The sequence below is a fragment of the Talpa occidentalis genome, unplaced genomic scaffold (genome assembly GCF_014898055.3).
Source record: "Talpa occidentalis isolate TD23 unplaced genomic scaffold, MPIMG_talOcc4v2.1 talOcc4.2, whole genome shotgun sequence".
Taxonomy (NCBI): domain Eukaryota; kingdom Metazoa; phylum Chordata; class Mammalia; order Eulipotyphla; family Talpidae; genus Talpa; species Talpa occidentalis.
Genome location: NW_023602073.1, coordinates 65,057,494 through 65,085,281, shown reverse-complemented (window position 1 = coordinate 65,085,281; position 27,788 = coordinate 65,057,494). Strand labels below are relative to the sequence as shown.

Genomic DNA, 27,788 nt, shown 5'->3' with positions numbered 1-27,788 from the left:
ATCTTAAAAAAAAAAAAAAGGAATATAGACTATAAACATGGACAAGTGAAAAACACTACAATAATTAAAACCCTATACTAAAAATTCATACTTCAATAGGGAAGAGATGAATATACCAGTGACCCTGAAAGCCCAAGGACTTCCTAAATCTGCACCTTAAGTTTTAAAGAAATGTCATTGCCCGCTACAAACCTGCTCCATAGTATCTTTTAGAGCAGTATTTCTCAAACATTGATAGGTGAGGTGTTCTCAAAATCAGAGTAGGAAAGGCTCTAGACATGATCCAATTCTGCTCATGACTTAATCCAATCTAACCAAGTTCCTAAACTGGTCCAATAGCAAGCTCATTCTATATGACGACAAAATTGCAAGAGGTAGAAGAGCCAATGGCTAAAAATTGTGGCTTTAATAGCATTTACATGAATGAAATTCAGTATTAACTTCCTGTGTACCTACCCTGCCCTAAACTAATTATTCCCTTAGATTCAAGTCTTCACCTCATTCTCAAACCTCCCACTTTATTCAAGGTATTATTTGGACTGCCCATCAGACTTAGGGGAATATTTTGCTAAACATTTTTAATTTTTTTTCTTTCTTTTTGTTTATTTAAATATTTTATTTTATATAATTCTTACATCTTTTTTCATCTTTGCACAATGTATGCGTTTTCATTTTTTGGTTATATTCTCCATACAATTGCACACCCCTGCTAAACATTTTTTTAACTCAGTTCCTTTCCTGTGCTAACTTTAAGCTACACACTTTGAATACATTTTTCTTAACCATCAATAATTTCTAAGGTATCACAATTTTACATACAAGCAAAAATGAGAAAAGTGACTCACTCAAGGCCACACTCAACAGACAGGGCTTAGTTTGGAACGAGATCTCTTGGGCCGCACAGCCCAAAAATTTGACACTACCTCCCTTAACTCAAAAGATTAAAAACTCAAAGAAGTTGTATCTTTGGAAGATGAATTTTTATATCTCTATCTGCAGTGGGATTAGAATCCATGCTTGTGAAGAGATGAGAGCCTTAACTTAGCATCTAACTGGATTGTTTTTCTTATTAAAAATTTCATAAAGTTATGCATATTCCTGCGAAGGAAGCCAACATATTTCCATCTCCCTGGTTACAGAGAAAATATTATAACCCTGCAGCAAGCCTGAGGGTAGCACTAGTGTGTTAATGGCTTAAAAAATGATTCCAATGTCCGCATACCCTCAGGCCTAGGGCGTTTATTGCTGGAGGCCAAAGGGCTCTTGGGATTTCTTTTGCTTTGAGGAGAACTGACAGGAACCACCTGGGGGCTTGAGGAGTGGGGCTGTAAAAAGGATTTCTGCAACTCCAATGCAAAATGGTAGTCCGTATGTTCTGGCATGTCCCATGCAGGTACTAGAGAGCCACATTTCTCACAGGGCACCTGGTCTTCAGCAGCCAGAAGACTTGAGGTGGTACTTTCTTTCTGCGACACCTCCAGAGCAGACTCGGAAGTAACAGAAACAAGCTTGCTTGGGCTGTCCTGAGTCAAATCCATCTTTGCAGAAGTTGCTTTAGGGGATCCTAGTTTCAATACCTCTTCACATACAGGGGCACAATTTGGATACTCTGTTGGAAAAGAGTTTGGCAACTCTTTAGAGGGGGACAGTGCATTTTGTGGGGGGCAGAATGTTGAATTATTAATCTGTTTTTGCTTTAAAAGCAGACTTTTCTGTTTAAAGAAGGGCTCAGTTCCTGTCGCACGACAGCTTTGGAAAGATAATGAGGGCTTGGATGGAGAATTGTTTATGGGGGCCTGGGTAGTAGCACTAAGAGGTAAAATTGAAGCTTCTTTGCCTTTTTGCTTTTCTACAGCTTTTTGGAAGAATGATTCCAGAGAAGTGGTTGCTTTCTTAGTGGCTGTAACCGCTGGGCCACTTCGCTGGGTCTTAGCTTCAGAACTGGTAATTGGCACCTTGGGCAGAGAACTTGGGTCATTGTTCAAAAAGACGGTGATGTCTGTGCTGGAGGAGGGGGTAGAGGCAGAGAATTTGGTAGCACAGAGGAAAACCATTGTGAGGGGAGGGGACCTGTATAGAAAGTAAAGGAACAAGAAGATTAGCACTAGGCCACAGATTCAATTTGTAAATTACTTGGGATTCTGGCTCTGTGACCAGAGAAAATTTTTAGTGCAACAGTCCTCAAACTTTAGGGGTATACCAGATCAACACAGATTTGGTAGACCTGAGATGGGAAGAAAATTTGCCTTTCTAACAAGTTCCTAAATGCTGATGTTGCTGGTCTAGGACCACACCTTGGTGGTCTTAGACTGATTATGACCAAGACCTACCAAATCAGATATGTGTAAGTTAGATTCCCCCCCCCTTTTTTTAAAAGATTTATTTATTTATTTATAAAAGAACCGGGTTACAGGCCAGATGCGCAGGAGGGTGAGACAGAGAAGGGAGCAGAACAGGCAGACTGACGAAATACACTGATGAGGGGAGCAGCAGGCGCTACAGGAGAGGTCTGCCGCACCATGTGAGACCCTCCAGTTTTAAATATTCTGTTCCCCAGTTAAAATATTCCAGTTTAAATATTCTGTACCCCAGTTCTATGCATAAATAAATCTTTTTTAAAAAAAAGCCACCACCAGGCCTCCCTGGTGGCGCAGCGGTTGAGCGCTGGGTTGCGAAGCTGCCCATAGCCTCTGCAGCGCCAGTTCAATCCCCAGCTGCTCCCTGGCCACTGGAGGAGGATTCCTCATGGCATGCAGACCTTTCCTGCCGCACGCTGCTCCCCTCAGCAGTGTACTTTGTCAGTCTGCCTGTTCTGTTCCCCGCTCTGGCTCTGGTGAATTCTCTCACCCTCCCGCGCTTCCGACTGTACCCAGTGCTTGTATAAATAAATAAATCTTTAAAAAAACAAAAACAAAAACTTTCCTTATATAAAAAAAAAAGCCACCACCTAGTCCTAATTTTGACAGACTTTCAAATCTAGAATTTCTAGAGAATAGAATTCCACCCAAATAAATTTATACATGAGCTGAATTTCAGAAGATGAAATTTGCTTTAATATACAGAGTTGTCCCTTGAGAGTAAACATTACCTTAAAGTTATTATTACAGTATCTTATTATCCTTTGGTTTCATGCTTTGGGGTAGTGTTATAATCAGGCAATTTAGATGCTTCCCTATCAATAAGTTTCACACTACTGGTGAACGGTATTAATTACAGTCTGCCAATTTGTAAAGGTTCTTATGAGCATGTTACTACAGTTATCATTAGGTTCAGTAAAATTGTCCAATATTTAAAAATAAATATGCTGGGAAGTCAGCATTAAATTATCCAAATAAAGAAAAAAGACTTCAACTGTGGGTGTGTGTGTGTGTGTGTGTGTGTGTGTGTGTGTGTGTTACAGTGCCCCTATGTTTAGAGAAGCAATAACTTAGGCATTAAGTAAATTTTTATTTTTGAAATTTAAGTAAGCAACCAATTTGTCTTTCTCAAATATATTTCCATTGTTGGACTACTTTTTTTCACTGCAACCTGGGACATGCTAAGTAACTAAAGAATTTTAGTCTAGACAGTAAATGAACATACTCTAGTCATGTATTTGGTTTTTTTTTCCCTTATAACTAAAGTGTTTAGCAACATGGTATTAAGTATTACACTATTAGTGCACTAACTGAGTTGGGGTATTAGAGATTAATGAATACAGGTCACTTTAATTATCAAAGAAAATGCATTTGCTTTTTTTCAAAGAAACAAAACTCAAGTAGTTGAGAAGTTCCCAAGTATATTCTTGAAACTCCCAAGTCCAATTTGGCCATTCTCTGATACTGGCTCACTCTGCCTTAGAACTAGAATACACCAAATGCAAGTTAGCTGCCTTGTTTCTGGTATTGCTACTGTGTTCTTTCCCTCAGTGCATGACCCCAGCTAGGTAGAGCTAAAACAGGGTATAAATAAGTCTTCTTTGAGAAGATGAACTAGAATGAAACTTACCATTCAGTTTGGATTCTTGAAGTATTACAGTTCCTAATGGCAGCAAATGCATCATGGCTCATCTTGTAAGCATCATAGTGGGTGAGCGCACAGCAGCGGCGCAGGCTGCTAAGACGTTTGTCTCCTTGAACACGGATGCTCACAGCCAACTGGATGGCCACTCTGTCATTCTGAGTATGTAAAAGGATACCAGAAAAAGTTAGCATGAACATCTAGATTCTATATTCTGAACTACATGAGTAGAAATTAAAATGATTTGGCAATAGCCAAGTTTTTTTGATGCTATTTCTGAATGTAAAAAGTAATTGGAAAATATAATTTGGGTGATGGGTTATTAGAATTTCTAGGATATAGGGCCTCCCCTGGTGGTGCAGGTGGTTGAGCGCAGTGCTGTGAAGCTGTCTACACCCTCTGCAGCACTGGTTCGATCCTGGCTGGCTGGCGAGGATCCCACATGGCGCGGCAGACCTCTCCTGTCTCGCGCGCTGCTCCCCTCTGCAGTGTATTTCATCAGTCTGCCTGTTTTGTTCCCTGCTCTGTCTCTGGTGAATCCTCTCACCCTCCCGCGCATCTGGCTTGTACCCCAGTTCTTGTATAAATAAATAAATAAATCTTTAAAAAAAAAAAAAAAAAAAGAATATCTAGGATATAATGACAGGTGATGGAACAAGATGAAATGAAAATGGACTCCTGATTTTCATTCATATATATTTGTCCACAAAGGAAGATTATAACAAATACCTATAGTACTACATTCTATTTTGTACTTAAGTGCACATATCAGTAATTGTCTGAAAGGAAGATTCAAGCCAGGATGTCAAGATTGAGTAGCGGATCTATTGTTTAATCTGCCCTGATGCTTAAACTTACTAAGAGCAGAAGTTACTGCTATCACCTCCTTGCAGCCCATCCACAGAGAAGATACAGTACAGTGAGCCTGTCTCTAGAGAGCAAAATCATTGACTCACTTTTTAGTGAAGTCAAAGAATCAGAATAGTGCTGATGCAAGCAAGTCAAGAAAGAAAGGTCAAGAGGCAGAATATGTGAAGGTGAGAAGTCTGCACAGACTTAAAAATCAAAAGATGCCAATGAGAAGAAATATCTCTAAAAACAAGTTAAGAGCAGCAACATTTCTTTTTGGTATTTGAATTTGTAAATACAATTCATACAGATTTGTATATCTTGAGACACACAAAGTGAAGTCCTTGTTGACTAAAAGCAACTGCAACTAATTGCCTTCTATAAGGCACTATTTAGAGATAAGAGAGCAAAATAAAGGCTGGGCGTTCAAGGATCTTGTAGTTGTTTCTTTTTAAGGAGAGAGTGAATAAAAGTAATCATCAAGTGTCAAATCTCTGACTTAATACTATGTCTCTAAAAGTGCCAGTACTTCTTCATTACATGGACTTTAAGTCCAATAATTTACAGCCCAGTTCCTATATGTCCTAAATGTCAAGCTGTATTCTGATAAGTAGGCATGTGACAGAAATGAATTCAGAGTGCTATGGGAAAAAAAGAAGGTGGGCCTCCCTAGTGGCGCAAGGGGTTAAGACACAGCACTATGAAACCGCAGCCACTGCAGCACAAGTTCGATCCCTAGCCAGGGAGGTGATCTACATGGCACAGCAGACCTCTCCTGCCTCACCTGCTGCTCCCCTCAGCAGTGTATTTCAGTACATCTGACTGTTCTGCTCCCCACTCTGTGGTGAATCCTCTCACCCCCCGCATCTCTAGCCTAATTCCCAGTTCTTGCACACATAAATAAATAAATCTTTAAAAAAAAAAAAAAAAACAGGGCCTCCCCTGGTGGCGCAGGCAATTGAGCACAGTGCTGTGAAGCTGTCTGTAGCCTCTGCAGCATCGGTTTGATCCCGGCCAGCTGGCGAGGATCCCACATGGCACGGCAGAGCCCTCCTGTCTTGCCCGCTGCTCCCCTCAGCAGTGTATTTCAGTCAGTCTGCCTGTTCTGTTCCCTGCTCTGTCTCTGGTGAATCCTCTCACCTCCCCGCGCATCTGGCCTGTACCCTGCTTCTTATATGCATAAATAAGTCTAAAAAAAAAAAAAAAAGACAAAGAAGGGCAGAAAGTGCTAATGTGACAAGGTAGTTGGGAAAGACCTCTTGAATAAAATGAAATTTGAGCAGAGAGTTAATAAAATGAGGAAGCAAAGGTTCTCCGAGCCAAAGGAATGGCAAATACAAAAGTGCTAAAATGGGAGCTTACTTGGTGTGTGAAATAAAAAAGAAGGCCAAATGGAATGGAGGCTAGAGAAGTGTTAATGAAGAGTGGGCGATAAGGTCAGAGAAGTAGCCAGAGGATAAAAGAAATCCACACAAGTATAAAGGGAAGTCACTAGAACACTTTTATACAAAGTCCTTTTAAGTTTAAAGATGTATTAGCCAGGGATCCCTACTAAGTGGTACTAGAGAGAAAAATGGGAAGAAAAGCCCCAAGGGCTTATAAAAAGGGATGAGAACAGAGCGACACCTAGCGGGCACAAATAATGCAAATACACAGATAATATCTGGGGATCCTGTCCTCTGTGCTGCAAACCACAGCACAAATACTCTCCATCAAGTCAGTTAAAGGCACAAGCAAGCAGTTTTGGATGATTCCCAAGAGTACATAGTTAACTTACAGACTCAGTTCAACAGGAGAGGAAATATCAATACCACCAGGAAAGTGAAAAGAAAACCCAGGGCATGGGAGAAAATATTTGCATCTGAGAAGGGGCTTGCACCCAGAATACATAAAGAACTCTTAAAACTCAGTAATAACGAATTCATTCAAAAATGAGCAACTAGTGGTTGCCTAGAGTTGGGTAACTGCTAGTGGATATAAGATTTCTCTTTTGGGTAATGAAAATGTCTTAAATTGTGGCATAGATGAACAAGTCTGGAATATACTAAAACTACAGACATATATGTATACTACAAATGGATGAATTTTAAGTTATGTAAAATATGTATCAACAAAGCTAGTTGTTTCTTTTTAAGGAGAGAATAAAAAAAGTAATCAAGTGTCAAATCTTTGACTTAACACTCTCTCTAAAAGTCCAATAATTTACAGCCCAGTCCCTAAATGTCCTAAATGTCAAGCTGTATTCTGATGAAGAGCCACTGTATATTCAGGGTTGCAGGGGAAGTAGATAAATTCTTAAGCAAATGGAAGCAAATGGTAATGAGGAAGACAGGGTTAGTCAGGTCTTGTGTTCACAGATGGCAACTTTCAATGATCATGCTGGGAGTTTTATGCTCAAAACTTACTAGGCTAGTATCTTTCTGTAGCTTTGTTTCTACTTCATAAAGAACAACTAGTATTTAAGTCCCAAAGTTCACCCTAGGAATAAAGAAGAAAATCTTACATCATTTCGGTCCTTGGTTAGTCTCTCTTCTAGTTCCTGGGCTAATTGCAAAAGCCACCATTGTACCTAAAAGAAGTATTGAGACTTTTAGTCTTTCATCTGAAAACTCTAGGTTTATTATAGACCTTAGATGGATTTGTTCATTTTTCCCCCCAAATGGAAATGTGCACCAAACTCCTTCAGAGCCATCACAGATCATGGAAATCTTCAGTATTCTGATCTGCTCTAGCTGAATATTTTTGTTTTCTTTTCCTGCTGGCATGCTATCAGGTGAATTTCAAGCATGTGTTTCAGTTCTGAGAAAAAAAGACAAACCTGATGCATAATATCCTAAGTCTTCCAAGTTTTCACCTACCAAAAAATTAATTCATTTGAAGCTTCAGTCAGTTCCATTTTATTTCATTTTAGATTTAAAATAAAGGAAAAGTATTATGTCACAAGTTAAACTAGTTAACTTTACACACACACACACACACACACACACACACACACACACACAGGACATTTCCCTTCATACTTAATAGAACAAAGGTCCCATGTAACTTATTAAATCTCCCACAGCTATCAAAACCTATCCACTCGCTCCCTTAAGTAGCACTGCTTTGTCAAGAATGCCTACCTACCTGTTCCTGAGTAGTCAGAGCTGTTTTTCCTGGGAAGTTCTTGCTGCAACCAATGGTTTTGGGTAGTTGTCTGGGTTTGACTGGATCATGTTCAATCCCACGACACATGGCATACAACCATGATCTAATAAAACCATCGCAAAGTTTAAGGTGAAGGAAATGATTACTTTTGTTAAAGCAAAACATCTATATTACACTTTTAACTCTTTCATTTAAAAAAAGGAAAAAGTAAAAAAATAAATAAATAAAAAGGAAAAATACACTCTAAATTAAGTATATTCTGACAGAATTCCTGGCTTTCCTAATGGATTTCAGTGTACTATACTGCCAAGGAAAGGAACACAGGTTATGTTTTCTAATGACAAGTCATCATATTTTCAGGAAAGTATCAAACAAGTTCCTAATTCATATCATGCTTTTTGGTACTTACTACAGACTAAATACAGGATTACAAAGGAATATCAGTATCTTTGCACACATAAATGATGTACTTATATATATACAAGTTTCAAAGTAATAATTCTTATCAACCTTGTAGGTATGAAAAAACTCATCTAGACTGATATGCTATAGTGATTTAATGTTGTAAAATGAAAGGACCAAGGAAATTACTCAAGGAACAAATGTTTTAATCTAAAGATAGGTCTTGGTTTTACTAGATGCTTTTGTCTATATTTGAATTTAGCATCGCCATAAAGTTATAGTTAAAAAAGTATTATGAATCACTTACCCATTCTTTTCCCCAAAATGACTCTGAAGTTGGGATTCAGTGAACTGGGTTAGTTCACCCATGTATTCTACCCCAAGAATTTCAATGACTGACGCCCCAAGCTTTCCTCCAAGACTACGGCTAACAAGAGACAAAGAATTTATATATCACCATGAGTATCTAGTGAGTAGTGAACATAAGACATTTTGCTTTTGTAAGTAGCCCTCTGGAAGGTTCAAGGGAAATGAGACCACATTGGTCCCACAGACTATTAATTTTCCAGCATAAAGACTAAGTAGTTATGGGAATTCAGGTATCTTTGGAGGTTAGGGTCTGGGAAGAAAATTAACAATAGCACAAACAAAAGGTTAAAGTCATTGATTAGTTGTCAACTGTCTACAAAACTTTTGTTTTTTAAAAAGATTTATTTATTTATTTATACATGAACTGGGGTACAGGCCAGGAGGGTGAGAGGATTCACCAGAGACAGAGCAGGGAACAGAACAGGCAGACTGACGAAATACAGTGCTGAGGGGAGCAGCGGGCACGACAGGAGAGGTCTGCCGTGCCATGTGGGACCCTTACCGGCCAGCCGGGATTGAACCCACGCTGGCTGCGGACAGCTTCACAGTGCGGTGCTCAACCGCCTGCGCCACCAGGGGAGGCCCCAAAACTTTCAATTATATAGGACTTACTGTTCCAGGGATTAAAATTCCAATCAAATTCCAAAAAAATTAATTTAAATTCCAAAACAAATCCTAATTTCTATGACTAAAGGTCAGCCTGGCCTCTGAGGTTACCTAAAATCTGTCCTTAGTCTATCATTTCAGCCCTATTTCTGTCACCTATCAGTGACTTATCAGTAAGCTAAACTAATTTGTGGCCCAATTCACTGATAATACCTTGTCCTTTCCCCCCTCTGTGTTCACTTGTTCTTCTAGTCTCATCTGACTCTCCAAATTGAGCCAAATCTCAAAACAAAATTACATCCTTTTTCGTAAATCCTCAGCATACTCTTTCCTTCTGTGAACTTTGGTAACTACCTATACAATTCATTTAGCAATTAGTCATGTATACTCTTGTGACAGCACTTTCACTGTTGCTTTGAACTGATATATCCCTTCAACAGTATTTTAAGTCCTTGTCAAGGACACACAGTTGGTAGGCGCAACCTAGTCATTCATTTTGTTTGGCTTTGCCTCATGTCAAGTTTGACAGCAATTCAGCAGCCCTGAACACCTTGATATCAGAAGAAAGAAAAGTGAAAGTCCAATTAATTTTGTTATTTAGTAATAGACTTGAATTTAAAAAAAGCCCCAGAGAAGTAAACATAGCTAAAAATCAGGTTTTTTTAAAAAATTCAAGATTAAGTAGCTTCCACAGTTAATCCATGACTGAAGGTTCATTAAGAAAAAGTCTCAGGGGGCTTCCCTAGTGGCTCAGGGGTTAGAGTCTCCGTGCTATCAAGCTATCGCCAGCACTGGTTCGAACCCCAGCATGGGAGCTGACCCACATGGTACAGCAGACTTCTGTCTCACCTACTGCTCCCCTCAGCAATTATTTCAGTAGATCCACCTGTTCTGCTCCCCACTCTGTCTCTAGTGATTCCTCTTACCCCCTCGTACCGCTGGCCTACACCTTGTATGCACAATTAAAAATAAATCTTCAAAAAAGAAGAAATAGTCTCTGTTTTGCAAATTTTTCTGTTATCTCCCTCTGCCTCCCTAATACCTGTTTTCCTGGCTTCAATCCTTCATAAGGATTTTCCATGTGTATGAAAGAAATATAATTTCTATGTATATGAAGGAAATTTAAGGTGCTCCCTTAATACTTACATTTTGCTAATAGGTACTTGGCTGAAGAGCTGTGGGACTGACCCATGTGAGACCAGGGTCTGGCGATTGGGCTTGTTTAGTCCACAGGCCAGTTTTGCCAGGACCTGGAATATGAAAAGTATAAAAACTTCATTACTATCAATATGCTCACAGAGAGGTGAAGAATATGCCACAGACACACACACACACAAACACACACACACACACACACACGAACAGTTTAAGGGCTGTAATCTTCATTGTTCTTTCCATAGCTTCCATTCTTAGTTTTCCTTTACTCATTTTTGCCTCCCCCATTTATTCCTTGAGGCCCTCTCACTTCAACCAAATAAAAGCAGGGATTACAGAAGAAAACTTTTTTAACTTGTCCATATGAGAATGCTGAAACATGCCCTACATTTTTACATTTCTTGGTTAGTCCATTTTGATTGCCAGACTTAATACTGACTAAAGCTTAGGCTCAAAGTCATCTTCCAAGAGCAAACATCTTATACTATAAACGAGACTTCAAAAATGAAAAATTAAATCCTGGCAAACTCTCTTCAAAAAATAAAGTACTCTAGTGGTATCATTTCATAAATTATCATTAGTAGTAAAAGTATAAAATCATTCTTTAAAGTCACTGGAGAGGGCCTCCCCTGGTGGCGCAGCAGTTGAGCGCTGGGCTGTGAAGCTGCCCACAGCCTCTGCAGCACCGGTTAGATCCCCAGCTGCAGGCGAGGGTCCCACATGGTGCGCAGACCAATCCTGCCCCGCCCGCTGCTCCCCTCAGCAGTGTATTTCATCAGTCTGCCTGTTCTGTTCCCCACTCTGGCTCTGGTGAATTCTCTCACCCTCCCACGCTTCTGACTGTACCCAGTGCTTGTTTAAATAAATAAATTTATAAAAAAATAAAGTCAGTCACTGGAGAAATTCTTTAGGAAATTTTACTAGGCAACTTTTAGTATGGTTTAAATGACTATATTGGTATGCTTTGGTAATTTCCCTCTTATTGGGAGGAGGGGGAGAAAGTAACCAAGGATAATCAGCTACTGCCCAATTATTGAGCCTAGTCAGTGGGGATGAATTTCCCAAGCCCTCACTGCACTTTAAATAGAAAGGGAGTTTTTCTGCCCCTGAACTGAGAACTGTCTGTTTATCCTAAATCAAAATAGTGGTCCACATTAAAGAAATTTTATTATTCCATTTCTCTTATTGCTCTCATTAGAAAAGGGGAAATAAGCTAAAACATGAAACCCCCAGGCAACTCCACATAAGAAATTCAGCAAGGGGGTGTGGCAACCTATCATATGAGCTTTGCATACAATATCTCTGGGGGGGCTAGGGAACCAAACCCCTGGTCCAGAGATGTGTGCAATTTGAGTGGGGCGTCCTCCTTTTCCAACTGGGGGAGGAAAACATCAAAGATGTGACTGGGAACCCAGGGCAGGACTAGAAACCAGAAAGGAGACAAGAGGAGCTGGACTGACCACATACTGGAGTCTGTCCCCACTGGGGAACTTCTCCACTGACATTGGCGTGGAGCAGGGTTTCCAAAGCCAGAATTACTAGATTCAGAAGCGGCATCATGTGACAATCACTGAAATGAATGGGACAATCAAGGTGAAGGAGGATGCATGGAACGCAGAGACTGAACTGGTCTGGAGAAACAAGACAGTCTTCTACATCACAGGAAGTTCCAAAATCAAGGAGTCTGGAGAACCAATCCACACACTTGCCCTACAAGAGGTTCCTGAAGTGCTCTGCCTTGTTACCTGCCTCACAGTTACTCTTGGGAGCAGCCTGTTCTGCTTGGGTCCAGGAGTGCAGCTCCTCACCCAGGGAAAGGACAAAGTTCCAGGAAAAAGACAAGGCCTGTGGACTGACCATCAATGCACATTTTATAGCAAAGGAGGAATGGGAGTCATCGGAATCGGGGAGGGAGACATGGGGGAGCAGGGCTGGATACATGGGTGGATCACAGGTGGGAGGGCCACACCTAAGGAAAACATACTATAGAAAGATGACCCATGATGTAAGAAAATTAAAAAAAAAAATTCAGGAAAAGAACAATAGGTTCCAGGGCCTCCCTGGTGGTGCAAGGGGTTAAGCACCGCACTGTGAAGAAATCCACAGCCTCTGCAGCAGGAGTTCGATCCCTGGGTGGCCAGGGAGAAACCCACATGGCAAGGCAGACCTCTCTTGTCTTACCCGCTGCTCCCCTTGGCAGTGTATTTCGGTCAACCTGCCTGTTCTGTTCCCCACTCTGTCTCCCCTCTCACCCCCCTCATCTCTGGCCTACAGTACCCAAGCTCTTGTATGCATAAATAAATAAATCTTAAAAAAAAAAAAAAGAACAATAGGTTCAAAGACTAGCCTTCTTCTTTCCCTATATAGTTCAGTCAATTAAGGAAATACTTTGAATGCAACTATATAACTAAGCATTTTCTGCGACTTTCAGCCTACTTTTTAGCAAAGTATATTTTCAATGTTGGTTCCCATGTTAAAGAATTTCTTAGGCTTTTCTTTGTCAACCTGAATTTTAAATAGAAACTCATTTCAAAGTGTATATATGTATTGATTTAAATGCCCCGCTCATGTTTATCCTTCTTGTCTTTAGCTGCAGATACCCATGTTTCTCTTTCAAATCAGCCTTCACCTTGTTGTGTGAAATTCCAGCTGAACACTGAAAACCAGTCTGCCTCTCTATGGCTGCCCTCATTTCCTCCACAATCACTGCTCCCACGGTGAGCTGCAGGTCTGGAGAGGTGTTATCAATTTGAAGAGAATTAAGCCATTGAAATAAGCCTTGTTTTCTTATCTCCTCTGAAAAAGTTAAGAGATCACATTTAGACATTTTTTAAAAATCAGGATGTTATTCAATTGTGCTATCTAATGCAGAAATGTTTACATTTCAGATACTTAGATACGTATATTTTCACAAAAATATGCCAGCCATGTTAGACAACTGAGAACAAGAAAGATCACCTTCTTCATACTGATTCTAACAGACTTAGCCTCCACGTAAGTTGAACCTTAACATTCTGGTTTGCAAGAAATATTTTATATTATCTTTCACGAGCAATGATTTAAAAGTACTTGTTTTTAGGCCTCCCTGGTGGCACAGGGGTTAAAGTCTCAGCACAATCAAGCTACTGCCAGCCACTGCCCCACGAGTTAGGTCCCCAGCCAGGGAGCTGACCCACATGGCGAAGCAGACCTCTCCTGTTTCACCCACTGCTCCCCTCAGCAGTGTATTTTAGTCAGTCTGCCTGTTCTGCTCCCCACTCTGTCTCTGGTAAATCCTCTCACCCCCCACACCTCTGTCCTACACCTTAGTTCTTGTATGCATTAAAAAAAATAAAATCTTTAAACAAATAATAAACATAATAAAAGGAAATACATAACCACTGCTTCTCTCCTTTGCTGACTTGTCTTCCTATAACACCGTTATACTGAACAATACTGTCTATCCGCTTTCTCAGTGATGTTTTACAGTTTTCGTTGACCTATTTTTGCATATATTGTTAAATTTATTTTTAATAATTTCATGAATTTAGTGTTTATTACAAATGCTACTACTGCTTTTTAAATTTCAATTTTCTTTTTTTTTAAAGATTTATTTATTTATGCATACAAGAGCTGGGGTACAGGCCAGAGTTGTGGGGAGTAAGAGATTTCACCAGAGATAAGTGGGGAACAGAACAAGCAGACTGACTGTAGTACACTGCTGAGGGGAGCAGCAGGCAGGTCAGGAGAGGTCTGCTGCGCCATGTGGGTTGCTCCCTGGCTAGTCAGGGTATTGAACTCGTGCTGCAGTGGCTGTGGACAGCTTCATAGGTTGCGTCTTAACCTCTTATGCCACCAGGGAGGACCAAATTTCAATTTTCTTTCTTCAATTTTAGTATACAGAAATACTAGTAATTTTTTATTTTTCCATATTGACTCCCGCAGCCTTGCTAACATTACTAATCTCCAAAATTTATTCAAGTTTGCTTTTTTTGTTTTTGGTAGATTCCTCAGGCTTAACCATAAACATGGTCATGTCACCTGCAAAGAAAGTGATCAATCTTTGTATCACAGAAAACTGCATGCAGAATTGTCTTATATGTAGATATGTATTTTTCTGAGACAAGCAAGGTCCACAGCTTTCAACATTTTCATATATATAGCCTCAAGAAAACAAAAACAGAAGAACTTAAAAACCAGTGATTTAAAACATTATAAAATCAATTCTAATGTTTAATTTTAAAAAGCTAGCTACATAATAAAATGTGGTACACAAAGCTTAAGACCAAAGAAAATCTTCCTTATCATGATCAATAAATTTATGACTGGTCTCAGAATACTGAAGAATACTGAATCATAATATATCATTAAGTATTTATATATCATAACTCCTTTAAGTAGCACATATTTATTGTTAATTGTATTTTCCCTAGAGAACTAAAGAATCTAAAGAACTAAAGGATCTGTGAGTCTCCAGCATAATAAACTCTGCTTTATCAGGATCAGAAAATAGAACAATTCTTCAGTGGTCCTTCCCACAAGGTTCCCTGGCAAGTTCTATCAATATTACTAAAGGCATAATACACAACTGATCAACAGGAAAGAAAACTCTACATTGATTTTTTTTTTAAAGATTTATTTATTCATGCATACAAGAACCTGGGTACAGGCCAGACATGCGGGAAGGTGAGAGGATTCACCACAGACAGAGCAGGGAACAGAACAGGCAGACTGACTGAAATACACTGCTGAGGGGAGCAGCAGACGAGACAGGAGAGGTCCACCGTGCCATGTGGGTATCTCACCGGCCAGCCAGGATTGAACCCGTATTGCAGACAGCCCCACAGCACTGCGCTCAACTGCCTGTGCCACCGGGGGGGGGGGGGGGCCTACATTGATTTTTTAAAACATGGCAGCCATGAAAAATTCACCACTGTAACTAGAAATAAGCTTAACTTTCTGGAGCTTCTGGACAAATCTGTATTGTTTCTACAAGTAATAATAGATGTCCTTATGGTTCTTTCCCTTCCCCCAAATTAATTTGATACATAGATTTGTATCCAATTTCCGTTTGATTTATGTCCAGCATACAGTTTTTTAATGAAATTTCTTCTGAGTAAGAATGTTACAAAATTGTTCTAAAGTACATATTACAAATGAAGGGGAGAACAGACACACTGTTTTGAATATAGTCATTATCAAATGTATTAGAAAATGTTCAGAAAAAAGTATATAAACCCTGTTGGAAAGACTCTGATGTAGAATTCTTTGCTCTGGGAGACCAAACTGAATTCCACTTTTATCACATTAGATAAAGTTTAATAAAACACCCAGATTCTTTTTAATTTAGTACCTAGAACTATTATGATTATTTTTTTAGGAAGTTTTTTTAAGATATATTTTTATTTATGCATACAAGAACTGGGGAATAAGTGAGGGGTGAGAGGATTCACCAGAGACAGAGTGGGTAGTAGAACAGGCAGATCTACTGAAACACATTGCTAAGGGGAGCAGTAGGCAAGACAGGAGAGGTCTGCTGCGCCATATGTGGGTTAGCTCCCTGGCCAGGGATCAAACTCAGGCCAAAGTGGTGACAGCATGATAGAGCTGAGACTTAACACCTATACCACCGGGGAGGCCCCATAACTTAATTATTATCACAAAAGAAGTTTTATTTTATTTTAGTCTAATAAAATATTTTCAGCCATCAAATAAATTTTACTTATTAAAGTACTTTTATGCAGATTATATCATGAGTTTTTGTCACACAAAGATGAACTTTAGAAAGAATTCATTTATCATTCCCCTACACATCAATAGGCAAGTAGAAATATAATAAAAAAAACCATGAAATCATAATAGCAGCATTAAAAAGCATCTAGAGGGTCTTCCTGGTGGCACAAGGGGTTAAGTCTCACCACAATCAAGCTATTGCCAGCCACTGCAGTATGAATTTGATCAGCCGCCACAAGGTGTAGCAAACTTCCGTCTCGCCTGCTGCTCCCCTCAGCAGTGTATTTCAGTCCGTCTGCCTGTACTGCTCCCCACTCTGTCTCTGGTGAATCCTCTCACCCCCCACCCCTGCAACTCTGGCCTACACCCCAGTTCTTATATGCATAAATAAACAAATAAATCTTTAAAAAAATTAGTCAAAGCATACTCACACAATTTGTGCACTTCATATGTGCTATCTCAACTAAAATAAAAAAAAATGCAGGGCCTCCCCGGTGGCGCAGCGGTTGAGCGCTGGGTTGCGAAGCTGCCCGCAGCCTCTGCGGTGCCGGTTCGATCCCCAGCTGCTCCCCGGCCACCAGAGGAGGGTCCCGCATGGCGCGCAGACCTCTCCTGCCGCCCGCTGCTCCCCTCAGCAGTGTACTTCGGTCCTTCTGCCTGCTCTGCTCCCCGCTCTGCCTCTGGTGAATTCTCTCACCCTCCCGCGCTTCTGACTGTACCCAGTGCTTGTATAAACAAACAAACAAATAAATAAATAAATAACATGCCTCTATATAAAAAAAAATAATTAAAAAAAAAAATGCAGAATTCTATATCTCAGAAAAATAGAAATATTACAACAAATCAAAATTTCTAACTCAAAAAAGCTTAAAAGGGACAACAATAAAGATCTAAAAAAAAGATGAGCTATATTATTATGAATGTGATAATTTAACATTGCTATTCTTATCTGAATATATAAATTCAATGTAATTCCATCAGGAATTTTTGAGGAATTCAATTAACTTATTCTAAAATGTATGTTGAATAAAGGCGCATAAAAAGCTAAGACAATTTTGGGCCTCCCTGGTGGTGCAAGCGTTGGATCTCAGCACTATCAAACTATTGACAGCCACTGAGCCATGAGTTTGATCTCTCGCCAGGGAGCTAACCCATATGGCACAGCAGACCTCTCCTGCCGCCTGCTGCTCCCCTTAGCAGTGAATTTCAGTAGATCCGCCTGTTGTGCTCCCCACTCTGTCTCTGGCCTACACCCCAGTTCTTATATGCATAAATTAAAAAATCTTTAAAAAAAAAAGCTAAGACAACTTTGAAAAAACAAAAACAGAGGGAATCCTTATCAAATATTATCTTATACCATAAACAACAAAACAATTTGTCTCTGGGGGAGGAATAGAGACTAAAGGGATACCACTAAAACTAATCCACTTAGATATGGGAAGTTGAGAAACAATAGACTGTTTAATAAATAAACGCTGGGAAGACTGACTCACTCTAAGAATAATAAATTAAGAGGCTCAATGCCTTAAGTAAAATAAAAATATCGATTCCATATGTTTCAAAGACCTTAAAGTATGAAGCAAATAGAAGAAAATACAGAAGAATAGCTTTGTGAACTTCTGGTAGAAATGGATGTCTAAAACTAGGTTCAAAAGGTAAAAAAATGATGAACTAAAAGAATTTTGGTTGGGGTGGAAGGAAGTCAATGTACTATGGTAGAGGATTACTGGTGCTTTTATGGTGGGTATAGTATATAACATACATTTGAGGAGGTGTAAACTAATACACCTCAAACACATACAGTGTTTAACCAATGTTACCTCAATAAACACTAATTTTTTTTTTTAACATTTTTTTTTTTTTATTTATACAAGAGCTGGGGTACAGGCCAGAGGCGTGGGAGGGTGAGAGGATTCACCAAAGACAGAGCGGGGAGCAGAACAGGCAGACGGACTGAAAGCACTGCTGAGGGGAGCAGCGGGTGAGACAGCAGAGGTCTGCTGCACCATGTGGGTATCTCCCTGGCCGGCCGGGAATTGAACCCGTGGTGCAGAGGCTGCAGACAGCTTCACAGCACTGCATTCAACCCGCTGTGCCACCAGGGAGGTGCAATTTTTTTTATATATCTGAAAGGGCAGGTTACTATAAAAAAGGAAAGTAAGGGACACTTGACCAAACACAAGAAAGCAGAAATAGCTGCCCCTGAAAGGGACAGATGTGCTAAAAGAGACTCCTGCATAAACACAGGCGAGCTGTCTTGGAAGGAGAGCTACCGCTCCTGTTTTGCAAAGAGAAAAGGCTAGTGAAGAGAAACACCTGCATAGTCAGTCACAAATGGGTAGGAGAGCTGCCAAACATATTTTTTTTTAAATGAGGAAAGTAAAATAAAAATTATTGTCAAAGGATAGCATAAACAAAATTAAGGCACAGGGCCTCCTTGGTGACACAGGGATTAAAGACAGTGCTATCAAGCTATCACCAGCCACTGCAGCACAAGTTCAAGCCTGGGCCAGGGAGCTACCCACATGGCATAGCAGACCTCTCCTACCTCACCTGCTGCTCCCCTCAGCAGTGTATTTCAATAGATCTGCCTGTTCTGTTACCCACTCTCTCTGGTGAATCCTCTCACACACCCTCCCCCACCTCCGCACCTCTAGCCTACACCACAGTTCTTGTATGCTTACATAAATAAATCTAAAAAAAAAAAAAATTAAGGCATAACAGACTTGGGAGAGAAAAGATGCACGCTAGGCCTCCCTAGTGGCGCAAGGGGTTGAGACATGCCTATGAGGCTGTCCGCAGCCACTGCAGCACGAGTTTAATCCCCGGCCAGAGAGCTACCTACATGGTACAGCAGACTTCTGTCTCACCCACTGCTCCCTTCAGCAGCGTATTTCAGTCAGTCTGCCTGTTCTGCTCCCCACGCTGTCTCTGGTGAATCCTCTCAACCCCCCCCCACCTCTGGCCTGTACCCCAGTTCTTGCATGCATAAATAAATCTTTAAAAGAAAATATGCATGCCAAAGACAGACAAGGGACTAATTACTAAGGATTAATAACTCTTGCAAATCTCCTCCACCCACCAACCAAAAAAGGCAAGAAATCCAATGGGAAGTAAAAGATCATAAAAAAAATCACAAAAGTAGAAATGCAATTGATTAACAAGTATATGAAGAGCTGCTCAACCTCAATCATTACATTACAGAGAAATGTAAATTAAAACAGACCAAAACCACATAATATCATTTTTATGGCAATCACGTTGGCAAATATTTTCAAACATCAGAGAATAATGGTTATTGGTGGGAATCTGGGGGAACTAGTAATTCCTGTTTACCTTACTCCTGGTTACAGTGGTGCTGGGAAGCAACTGGCAGTATTGAGTAAAATTAAGAATATGTGTATATGATTATAACCAAGCATTCCTGAAAACATTTCGCCAGAGAAACCCTCGCATAGGTCCAAAAGATGATGAATGAAGGCATTCATCATATAAACATGAGGAGTTAAGACTTCTTACTGGAGTTCAACACCAGGATAATGATCTAATCATGGTAAATCTTTACCATGGATTATACCGCAATTAAAAGCAATCCAATTATGGGCCTCCCCTGGTGGCACAGCGGTTGAGCGCTGGGCTGCGAGGCTGCCCGCAGCCTCTGCAGCGCTGGTTCATTCCCCGGCTGCCAGCGTGGGTCCCACAAAAAAAAAAAAAAGCAATCCAATGAAATCTATAAATACCAAAATGCTATCTTGTAAAAGCATATATACAAAGCAAGACTGTGTAATTTATGAAGACACACATATATATCTGATATACCAAATACATCAGTGGGTACCAGAGTATTATGTATCACTAATAAGGGGAAAAGTAAAACAGAGTGAGAGTAGCCTTGCACAGCCCATTGATGAATATGTGCCATGAATTCATTACATTTTTGTGACTCAACTCCCTATAACTTGGTCTCCCTTAAAAAAGCTCACCCTTATGATGAAGAAATAAAGAAACTAACAGTTTAATACTATAAATTAATCCACAAATGACAAAAAGTCTACCATCTATTTTATATTTCTAACTCTTATCTATCCTAGTTATATCTAAAGAGAAACTTGATTTCATAAGCTTCTCAAAATTAATATACCTGAAAAGATTAGTATTTGTATATCCTTCCATGTGAGTCCTTGTGATTCACTGAGGCTGTAGTTTAAGTTTCCTCTCAATCAATCCAAGAAGGATCAGTATGATCAAGCAAAGCAGGTTCCAAAGGCAGGAAGCAGAAGCAGTATGATGTTATGGAAGTACCTTTGTGAACAGTCCCTTTTGCTGTTGTAGACCCTTGAGGCAACCCTTCAATATAGGTGGTTGGCAACAAGTCTGCTGAGATAGGCTGACCTTGTAGCTTTTGTAGTCTCTCTTGTACAGCACTGGTCAGGTCTACATAAGCCTCATCAATACTGGCACGTTCAATCACAGCAAAACGAGACATTACCTTCATCACTTCAACACTAGCTTCCCGGTACCTAAAAAGTATAAGGATTACATGTGTAGGCAATAAATGGAGGCAACTCTGAGACTGTCAGCCCCATTTCCTCCCTCTCAAAATGTAACACTGACATATATAATCACTGTAAGGTCTCCTTAAAAAGAGGAGTGGCTTAACAGAGACTAGGTAGTAACCCAACTGAAGGGGGTCAATGATCAGGCAGATAACAGAAAGAAAAATAACGATGGAGGCAAACATTCTTAGTGTGATTCTAGAACTACACCGAGGTAAAAAAAAAAAAAAAAAGTACCCAGGCCACAAATATATCTATGTAAAAAAAATGCTTCACACTCATTTTAAGTAGAAAACATTTTACTATGTGTAGGGGCAGGAACTGGGCACTGAGCAGGTTATCTATGGTCCATCAGACCGGGTAAAGGAGTCGTCAGAGTCCTCAGTGGCTTTTGCAGGTTTTTTATTTAGATTTACCAGGCACATGGCAGGCAGGCCTCCCAGCCCCCAGCAAGTCTTCACTTTATCTGGGCTCTCTGGCCTTCTCACGTGTTCTCTCTGCTCCTCTCACGGCTCTGCTTCTCTCTCAGCTTCTCTTTCTCTCAGCTTCTGCTGGCGTCCCCGTGACACCGCCCTTAAAAGCCCAGCCTCTCAGCCCAGGTGTACCCACTCCAGGTGCACTCCATCAGGCATGCATTCAGGACCACAGGGTTCCCTCATTTATCCTAATGGCGGAAGGGCAGAAAAGCCTGATACTTTTTCTTTACCCTACACTATGATCACTGATTCCTGTTGTTTTTATACATCTACTGCAGAGTATTCTGCTTCTACATTTGTCAGGATGGCACGTCTCATAATAAATAAAATGACATGGATACACACACACAGAGAGAGAGAGAGAGAGAGAAAGAAAGAGGGAAAGAGAGAGAGAGAGAGAGAGAGAGAGAGAGAGAGAGAGAGAGAAAAGTTCTATTTCTCCTGGGAGATAAACTAACATTCAAATTATTAAGTTGAAGATAAGCACCTGGAATGTGGTTGCTGTATCTGGGCAGGCAGACTGCCTTCCCCAGGGGATACCAATCTCACCATAAACCTTCTATTCAAACCATAACAAGCAGCTCCTCAGCTGTGTATAGCTAGTTTTCCATGGTAATACGTGGATATTTTCTTTGCTTTGTACTTGCTATGGAATTTAAAGCTAGTTTGTTATTCCTGCTGAACTCATTTTATTTACCACAAAAATAGAAATATTTGCACCTCTTCACTAAGAGATCTATAAAAACAAGTATAATGTTCTAGAGCATTCTAAAGTGACAGTCAGAGAACTACAAAATGATTTGGCTTTTTTTCTTTTAATTATTTGGTTTGGAGAAGAGAGCAGTCAGACCTCAAAGTTAAAAAAAAAAAGCATCAACTTGCACAAGACTATGAGCACTACATACTAACACACAAAGTCAGGAAAGGATATTCTATTGCAGTACTTATTCCTTCACAGCCTCTTGAGCAAATCACTCCAAGTTATTAAGAATATTTAATAAATACTTAACATATATGCACTTTCACAATTTTATTTTTATAATCAGGTATCTAAAGTTAATAATTTTTAATTGCTTTATTTTATTATCTTTCTGGTCTACAAACTTATTCCTAAATTTTCTAAAAGTGCCTTTGTTCATTACTTGATGAATAACTTAAGAGTAAAATAAATGATCCAGTTAAAAGCTGGCAGAGTATAGCATTTCAAAATCACATTCAGAAGTCAACAAAATAAATTTCAAGGAAGTTTATGTTATCTTTATTAGCATAAAATTCTATTCAAAACTATGTAGCATATGTCTATTAGCTAAATTGATTCTAATTTAGGGCTAAGGTATTATCCTCCAGTCAAATCTGTCTTCTGACAATAACTCTGATGTGAGGTTGTCTATAACTCCACCTCAGACTTTTAATTCATAGGTGAATTCAGCAATATCTCAAGTCCCAAGTCAAAGCACACCACACCACACAGTATAGTGTACTATGAAACTGTGGATGCTGGAATCTAAAAAAAATTGAATGCTCAATCTTCTACTTCCTAGCTATGTGAACTAATTTAACCTCTCTAATATGTTTCCTGATCTGAAGAAGGGAAAGATGGTACTAGAACCAACTTTATATGAGGTTTAAAAGATATATTGCTATGGAGAGCTTAATACAGTACATAGTACATGGACAAATGCTCAATACATACTAGCTATTAGAATAATGATAAAGCCTGGGACTTACATATACCTCCATAGACTATATACATGTTTCCCACTCCAAGGCTAACATAAAATTTGCAGAAGACAGCTCAGTTCAAAAACAGATAAGTTATTCTAGTTTGAGACTGCTTATTTCTGGCAAATAGTGCTAAATATTGCATTAGAATATCAGTCTGATTCAGCATTCTCTAGAAAAACTTAGTTTCATTGTCAACTATATTTCAAACAGGTAAGACTTTTGACCTGAGAACTTGGGAATTGGCATTAATTTTTAATTATAACATCCAATTTTTAAATCATTAAGAAACTGAGTGTCAAGAGCAGCAATTGTTAGATAATGACTCTAATTTATTCCTCAAACACAATATCAAAATCTGTTTTCATTTCACACAGAAAGTTGAAAGCTAACCAACTCCTAGCTTCATGGAATATTAGTTCTGATTTCTATTCCCCTTAAACTATCTTTTCTTCTTACTTGGTGAGGTTAGCTTTCCCACGCAACTCACGAACTTGTGCCAGTAGAAGATCAGGACATAACTTCTTAGCATCGTCTGCCCACATGTTTCTAGTGACGCCAAATGCACGGGCTTCATAACTCACTGCAATTATTCTAAGGTTAGAGAAAAAGGGGAACAGAAAAATGTTTCATGATCACAAAATTAACATGAATAGAATACAAATATAATAATAGAAACTTTCTGGTCACAGATGCTATTACTCAATCGCAAACGCAGCAGCTCAGAAATCTCAAAAAATAGAACCTAGGTTAGTGTCATGTATTCTTATAAAGTAGCACAAGAACTGTACAGTATCTTACAAGTATCCTTGACAGTTACAAGAATAACAGTGATACATACCCACCACCTTTCCATGATTTGTACTGCACAACTGCACAAGGTTTATTCCTCAAATGAGGATTTTGCCGCTGCTCCACTTGAACAAAAAAACAGTCCATGTCCACTAGAGCAACTACTCGGTCCTGTCCATTAGCCATTTGTCTGTAAGGCAATATTTTATGCACAGTTAGAAAGGACACCTAATCCAAAGTGCCAAAAAAATTTTTATTTTCATTCTGCTACTGCCAAATTTCCATAAGCATGGGAATACAGAAACAAATAAAAACAAAATCGGCATTTTCATACACTGCTGGCAAAATTACAAAAAGGTACAATTTTAGGAATGTAATAAGTATTAAAAAAATTGGGGGGGGGGACCTCCCTGGTGGCATAAGGGATTAAGATGCAACCGATGAAGGGCCTCCCCGGTGGCGCAGCAGTTGAGCGCTGGGTTGCGAAGCTGCCCGCAGCCTCTGCAGCGCTGGTTCGATCCCCGGCTGCTCCCCGGCTGCTCCCCGGCTGCTCCCCGGCTGCTCCCCGGCCACCGGAGGAGGGTCCCACATGGCGCGCAGACCTCTCCTGCCGCCCGCTGCTCCCCTCGGCAGTGTACTTCGGTCCTTCTGCCTGCTCTGCTCCCCGCTCTGGCTCTGGTGAATTCTCTCACCCTCCCGCGCTTCTGACTGTACCCAGTGCATGTATAAACAAAACAAATAAATAAATAACATGCCTCTATTTAAAAAAAAAAAAAAAAAAGAAGATGCAACCGATGAAGCTATCTTCAGCCGCTGCAGCATGAGTTCGATCCCAGGCCAGGGAGATACCGACATGGCACAGCAGACCTCTCCTGACTCGCCTGCCGCTCCCCTCAGCAGTGTATTTCACTCAATATGCCTGTTCTGTTCCCCACTCTGTCTCTGCTGAATCTTCTTACCCCCCACACCTCTGGCCTGTACCCCAGCACTTGTATGCATAAAAAATATTTTAAAAAAATTTTTTAAATTCCCATTCTCCAAAGGAATAGTCTGCTTCACAAAAGAAGATATATACTGGTCAATACATGAAAATGGACTCATTAGTTATGGGGAAATGCAAATTAAAACCACAATACACACAAATGGGGGGGGAAGCCAACCGTCAATCTTACTGATAAATCTCAGTATAAAAAAGTTCAGGAAAAAGATAAACCAAAAATGATATATAAAATATAGGGCCTCCCCTGGGGGCACAGCGGTTGAGCGCTGGGCTGCGAGGCTGCCCACAACCTCTGCAGCGCCCGTTCGTTCCCCGGTCGCCGGCGAGGGTCCCACCAAAAAAAAAAAAAAGATCTATAAAATATAAATGATATATAGCACTCGTGGCATTTTTTCTTTTTAAATATTTTGGATTTACAGAAAAGTTGCAAAAATAGAGTTCTCACTTTACATAGAACAATTATTAAAACTAAAGAATGGGGCCTCCTTGGTGGCTTGAGGAGCTAAGAACAGCACTATGAAGCTATCCGCAGCCTCTGCAGCACAAGTTCGCTCCCCGCGCAGGCAGGGAGCTACCCACATGGTACAGGAGACCTCTCCTGTCTCGCCTGCTGCTCCCCAAAGCAGTGTATTTCAGTCAGTCTGCCTGTTTTGTTCCCCACTCTGTCTCTGGCAAATCCTCTCACCCCCCGCACCTCTGGCCTGTACCCCAGTTCTTGTATGCATAAATAAATAAATCTTAAAAAACAAAAACTAAAGAATGAACACTGGTATAATATTCAACTACATACTTGAATTTCACTGGTTATCCCATTAATGTCCTTTTTCTGTTCTAGGATCCAACCCTTAAGGTACAATGTCTCCTTAGTATCCTCTAATCTGTGACACTTTGTTGGGATTTCCCTTGGGGTTTTTTGTTGTTGTTGTTTTTTTAAAGATTTATTTATGCATACAAGAGCTGGGGTACAGGCCAGAGGCCGGGGGAGGGAGGTGTGAGTATTCACCAGAGACAGAGTGGGGAACAGAACAGGCAGATTGACCAAAGTACAGTACTAAGGGGAGCAGCGGGCGAGTCAGGAGAGGTCTGCTGCGCCATGTGGGTAACTCCCTGGCTGGCCAGGAATCGAACTCGTGCTACAGTGGCTGTGGATAGCTTCATATGTTGCGTCTTAATACTTGCGCCACCAGGGAGGCCCATGGATTTCCCTTGTTTTTCATTTTTGAAGAGAACTAGTCAATTACTTTGAGAATATTTCTCAAGTTACCTTTGTTGTTTTCTCTTGATCAGATTGAAGTTACACATTTTTGGTAAGAATATTATGGAAGTGATGTGCTCTTTTTGGTGTATCATTGGGAGGTACATGATGTCAATATGTCTTGTTACTGCTGATTTTTTTTAAAGATTTATTTATTTATGATCATTTATTTATTTATGATTTATTTATGATTACAAGAACAGGGCACAGGCCAGAGGTGCGAGGATTTGCCAGAGACAGAGGGGAACAGAACAGGCAGACTGACCAAAATACACTGCTGAGGGGAGCAGCAGGCGAGTCAGAAGAGGTCTGCTGCGCCATGTGGGTAGCTCTTTGGCCAGGGATAGAGCTGGTGCTGCAGAGGCTGCAGACAGCTTCACAGCGCTATGCTCAACTCACTGTGCCACCAGGGAGGCCCCTACTGCTGATACTAGCCACGATCATTTAGTTGAAATGGTATTTGCAGGTTTCTCACTGTAAAGTTACTATTTTTCCTTTTGTACCTAGTATCTTATGACAATTAAAAAACAATAAAAAACAATACTACATACTATTCACAGATATGAATGGTAACAAATTCCCATACATACTTGAGAATATAAATAGACTAGTGATACTACTTAACATTTTTAGGAGTCTGGAAGTACTAATATAAATTAAACCAGTGACTCCAAAACTTAGTTGCAATTTGGAATCACCTAGGAACCTTAATAACATCAATATCTGACTTCTACTACCAGACATCCTAACTTGTTTGGTATGGGTGTTAGGAGCATTGTGGTTTTTAAAAGCTCTTCAGGCAATTCTAATATGTAGCAGGGGTCAGCAACCACTGACTTAAAGTAAACATTTATGGAAACACCAGTAATTCATTATTTAAATATGAGAAACCAGGTTACACACTTGAGTAAGCACTCAACTGTATTCTAAAAAAAAGTGTCAAGAATTAACATACACTTTGAAAAAGTGTCACGCAACTACAAAGCTGAAAGATCAGTAAAACAATGAATTTTAAAAATCAGAGTAGTGAAGGCATAATTTCTTATAAATTCCAGGGGACCGCTCACCTACAGCAGGCAGAAAGTGATACTTTATAAACATTTACGTGAGAAATCAAAGTGGTCTCAGTGTAGCTTGAACAGATAACGCCAGAAAAAAAAAAAAATTAGTACATGCAAGAGATCTCTAAAGATGGAAAATGAAGCATTCTGCCTCGTGTCTAAATAGGGATTACGCTACTTTTGTCTTTAACACTTCAAAGTGGCAAAAATGCACAAACCTTCAGTAATCGCAATTATTAATAATCTTCAAGTACCTCGATTTATCCCGATCTATACAAATACGGTGCTGATCAACTGATGACACACTCAAGAAAAGCAAACACAGGTAAGCAGTTTAGTCTCAATGTTGTGACCAGCCACTGCTACATCAAAAAACCAACAGGCAACACGAAAAGTCCGAACACAGTGATACCGAACGGTTCTAAATTCTCTTACCAAAGTGGCAAACACCTGGCCAAACCGCCAACCGCAGACGCCGCGGATGCCGGGCTCGGTGTCGTCCACCACCGTGAAGAAGAAGGCGACTTGCCACAAGCAGGCCTGTCGGTTTCGAAAGAAACGGTTTCGACGGAGCACCCGACGGAGGGTAGCAGAGGATCCTCGCCGCGGCAAACGCCCGCGCAGCCCTGAGGGGTTCGGCTCAGGCCACCGACTAGCCGGCCCGCGCTCCTGACAGAAACTACACCC

The 27,788-nt window shown here is 40.2% G+C and overlaps 1 protein-coding gene across 1 annotated transcript; it reads right to left on the bottom strand.

The window, feature by feature from the left end:
* Nucleotides 1-27: 27 nt before the first annotated feature.
* On the bottom strand, nt 28-27,788 carry POLH (DNA polymerase eta). Its single transcript, XM_037519784.2, has 11 exons — nt 27,537-27,788; nt 23,835-23,975; nt 23,453-23,587; nt 20,542-20,759; nt 13,157-13,323; nt 10,519-10,622; nt 8,705-8,824; nt 7,975-8,098; nt 7,352-7,417; nt 3,988-4,157; nt 28-2,070 (listed from the first exon to the last, which is right to left on the bottom strand). Exons 2-11 carry the CDS (start codon nt 23,969-23,971, stop codon nt 1,179-1,181), a joined length of 2,133 nt encoding a protein of 710 aa, XP_037375681.1. The 5' UTR covers nt 23,972-23,975; nt 27,537-27,788; the 3' UTR covers nt 28-1,178.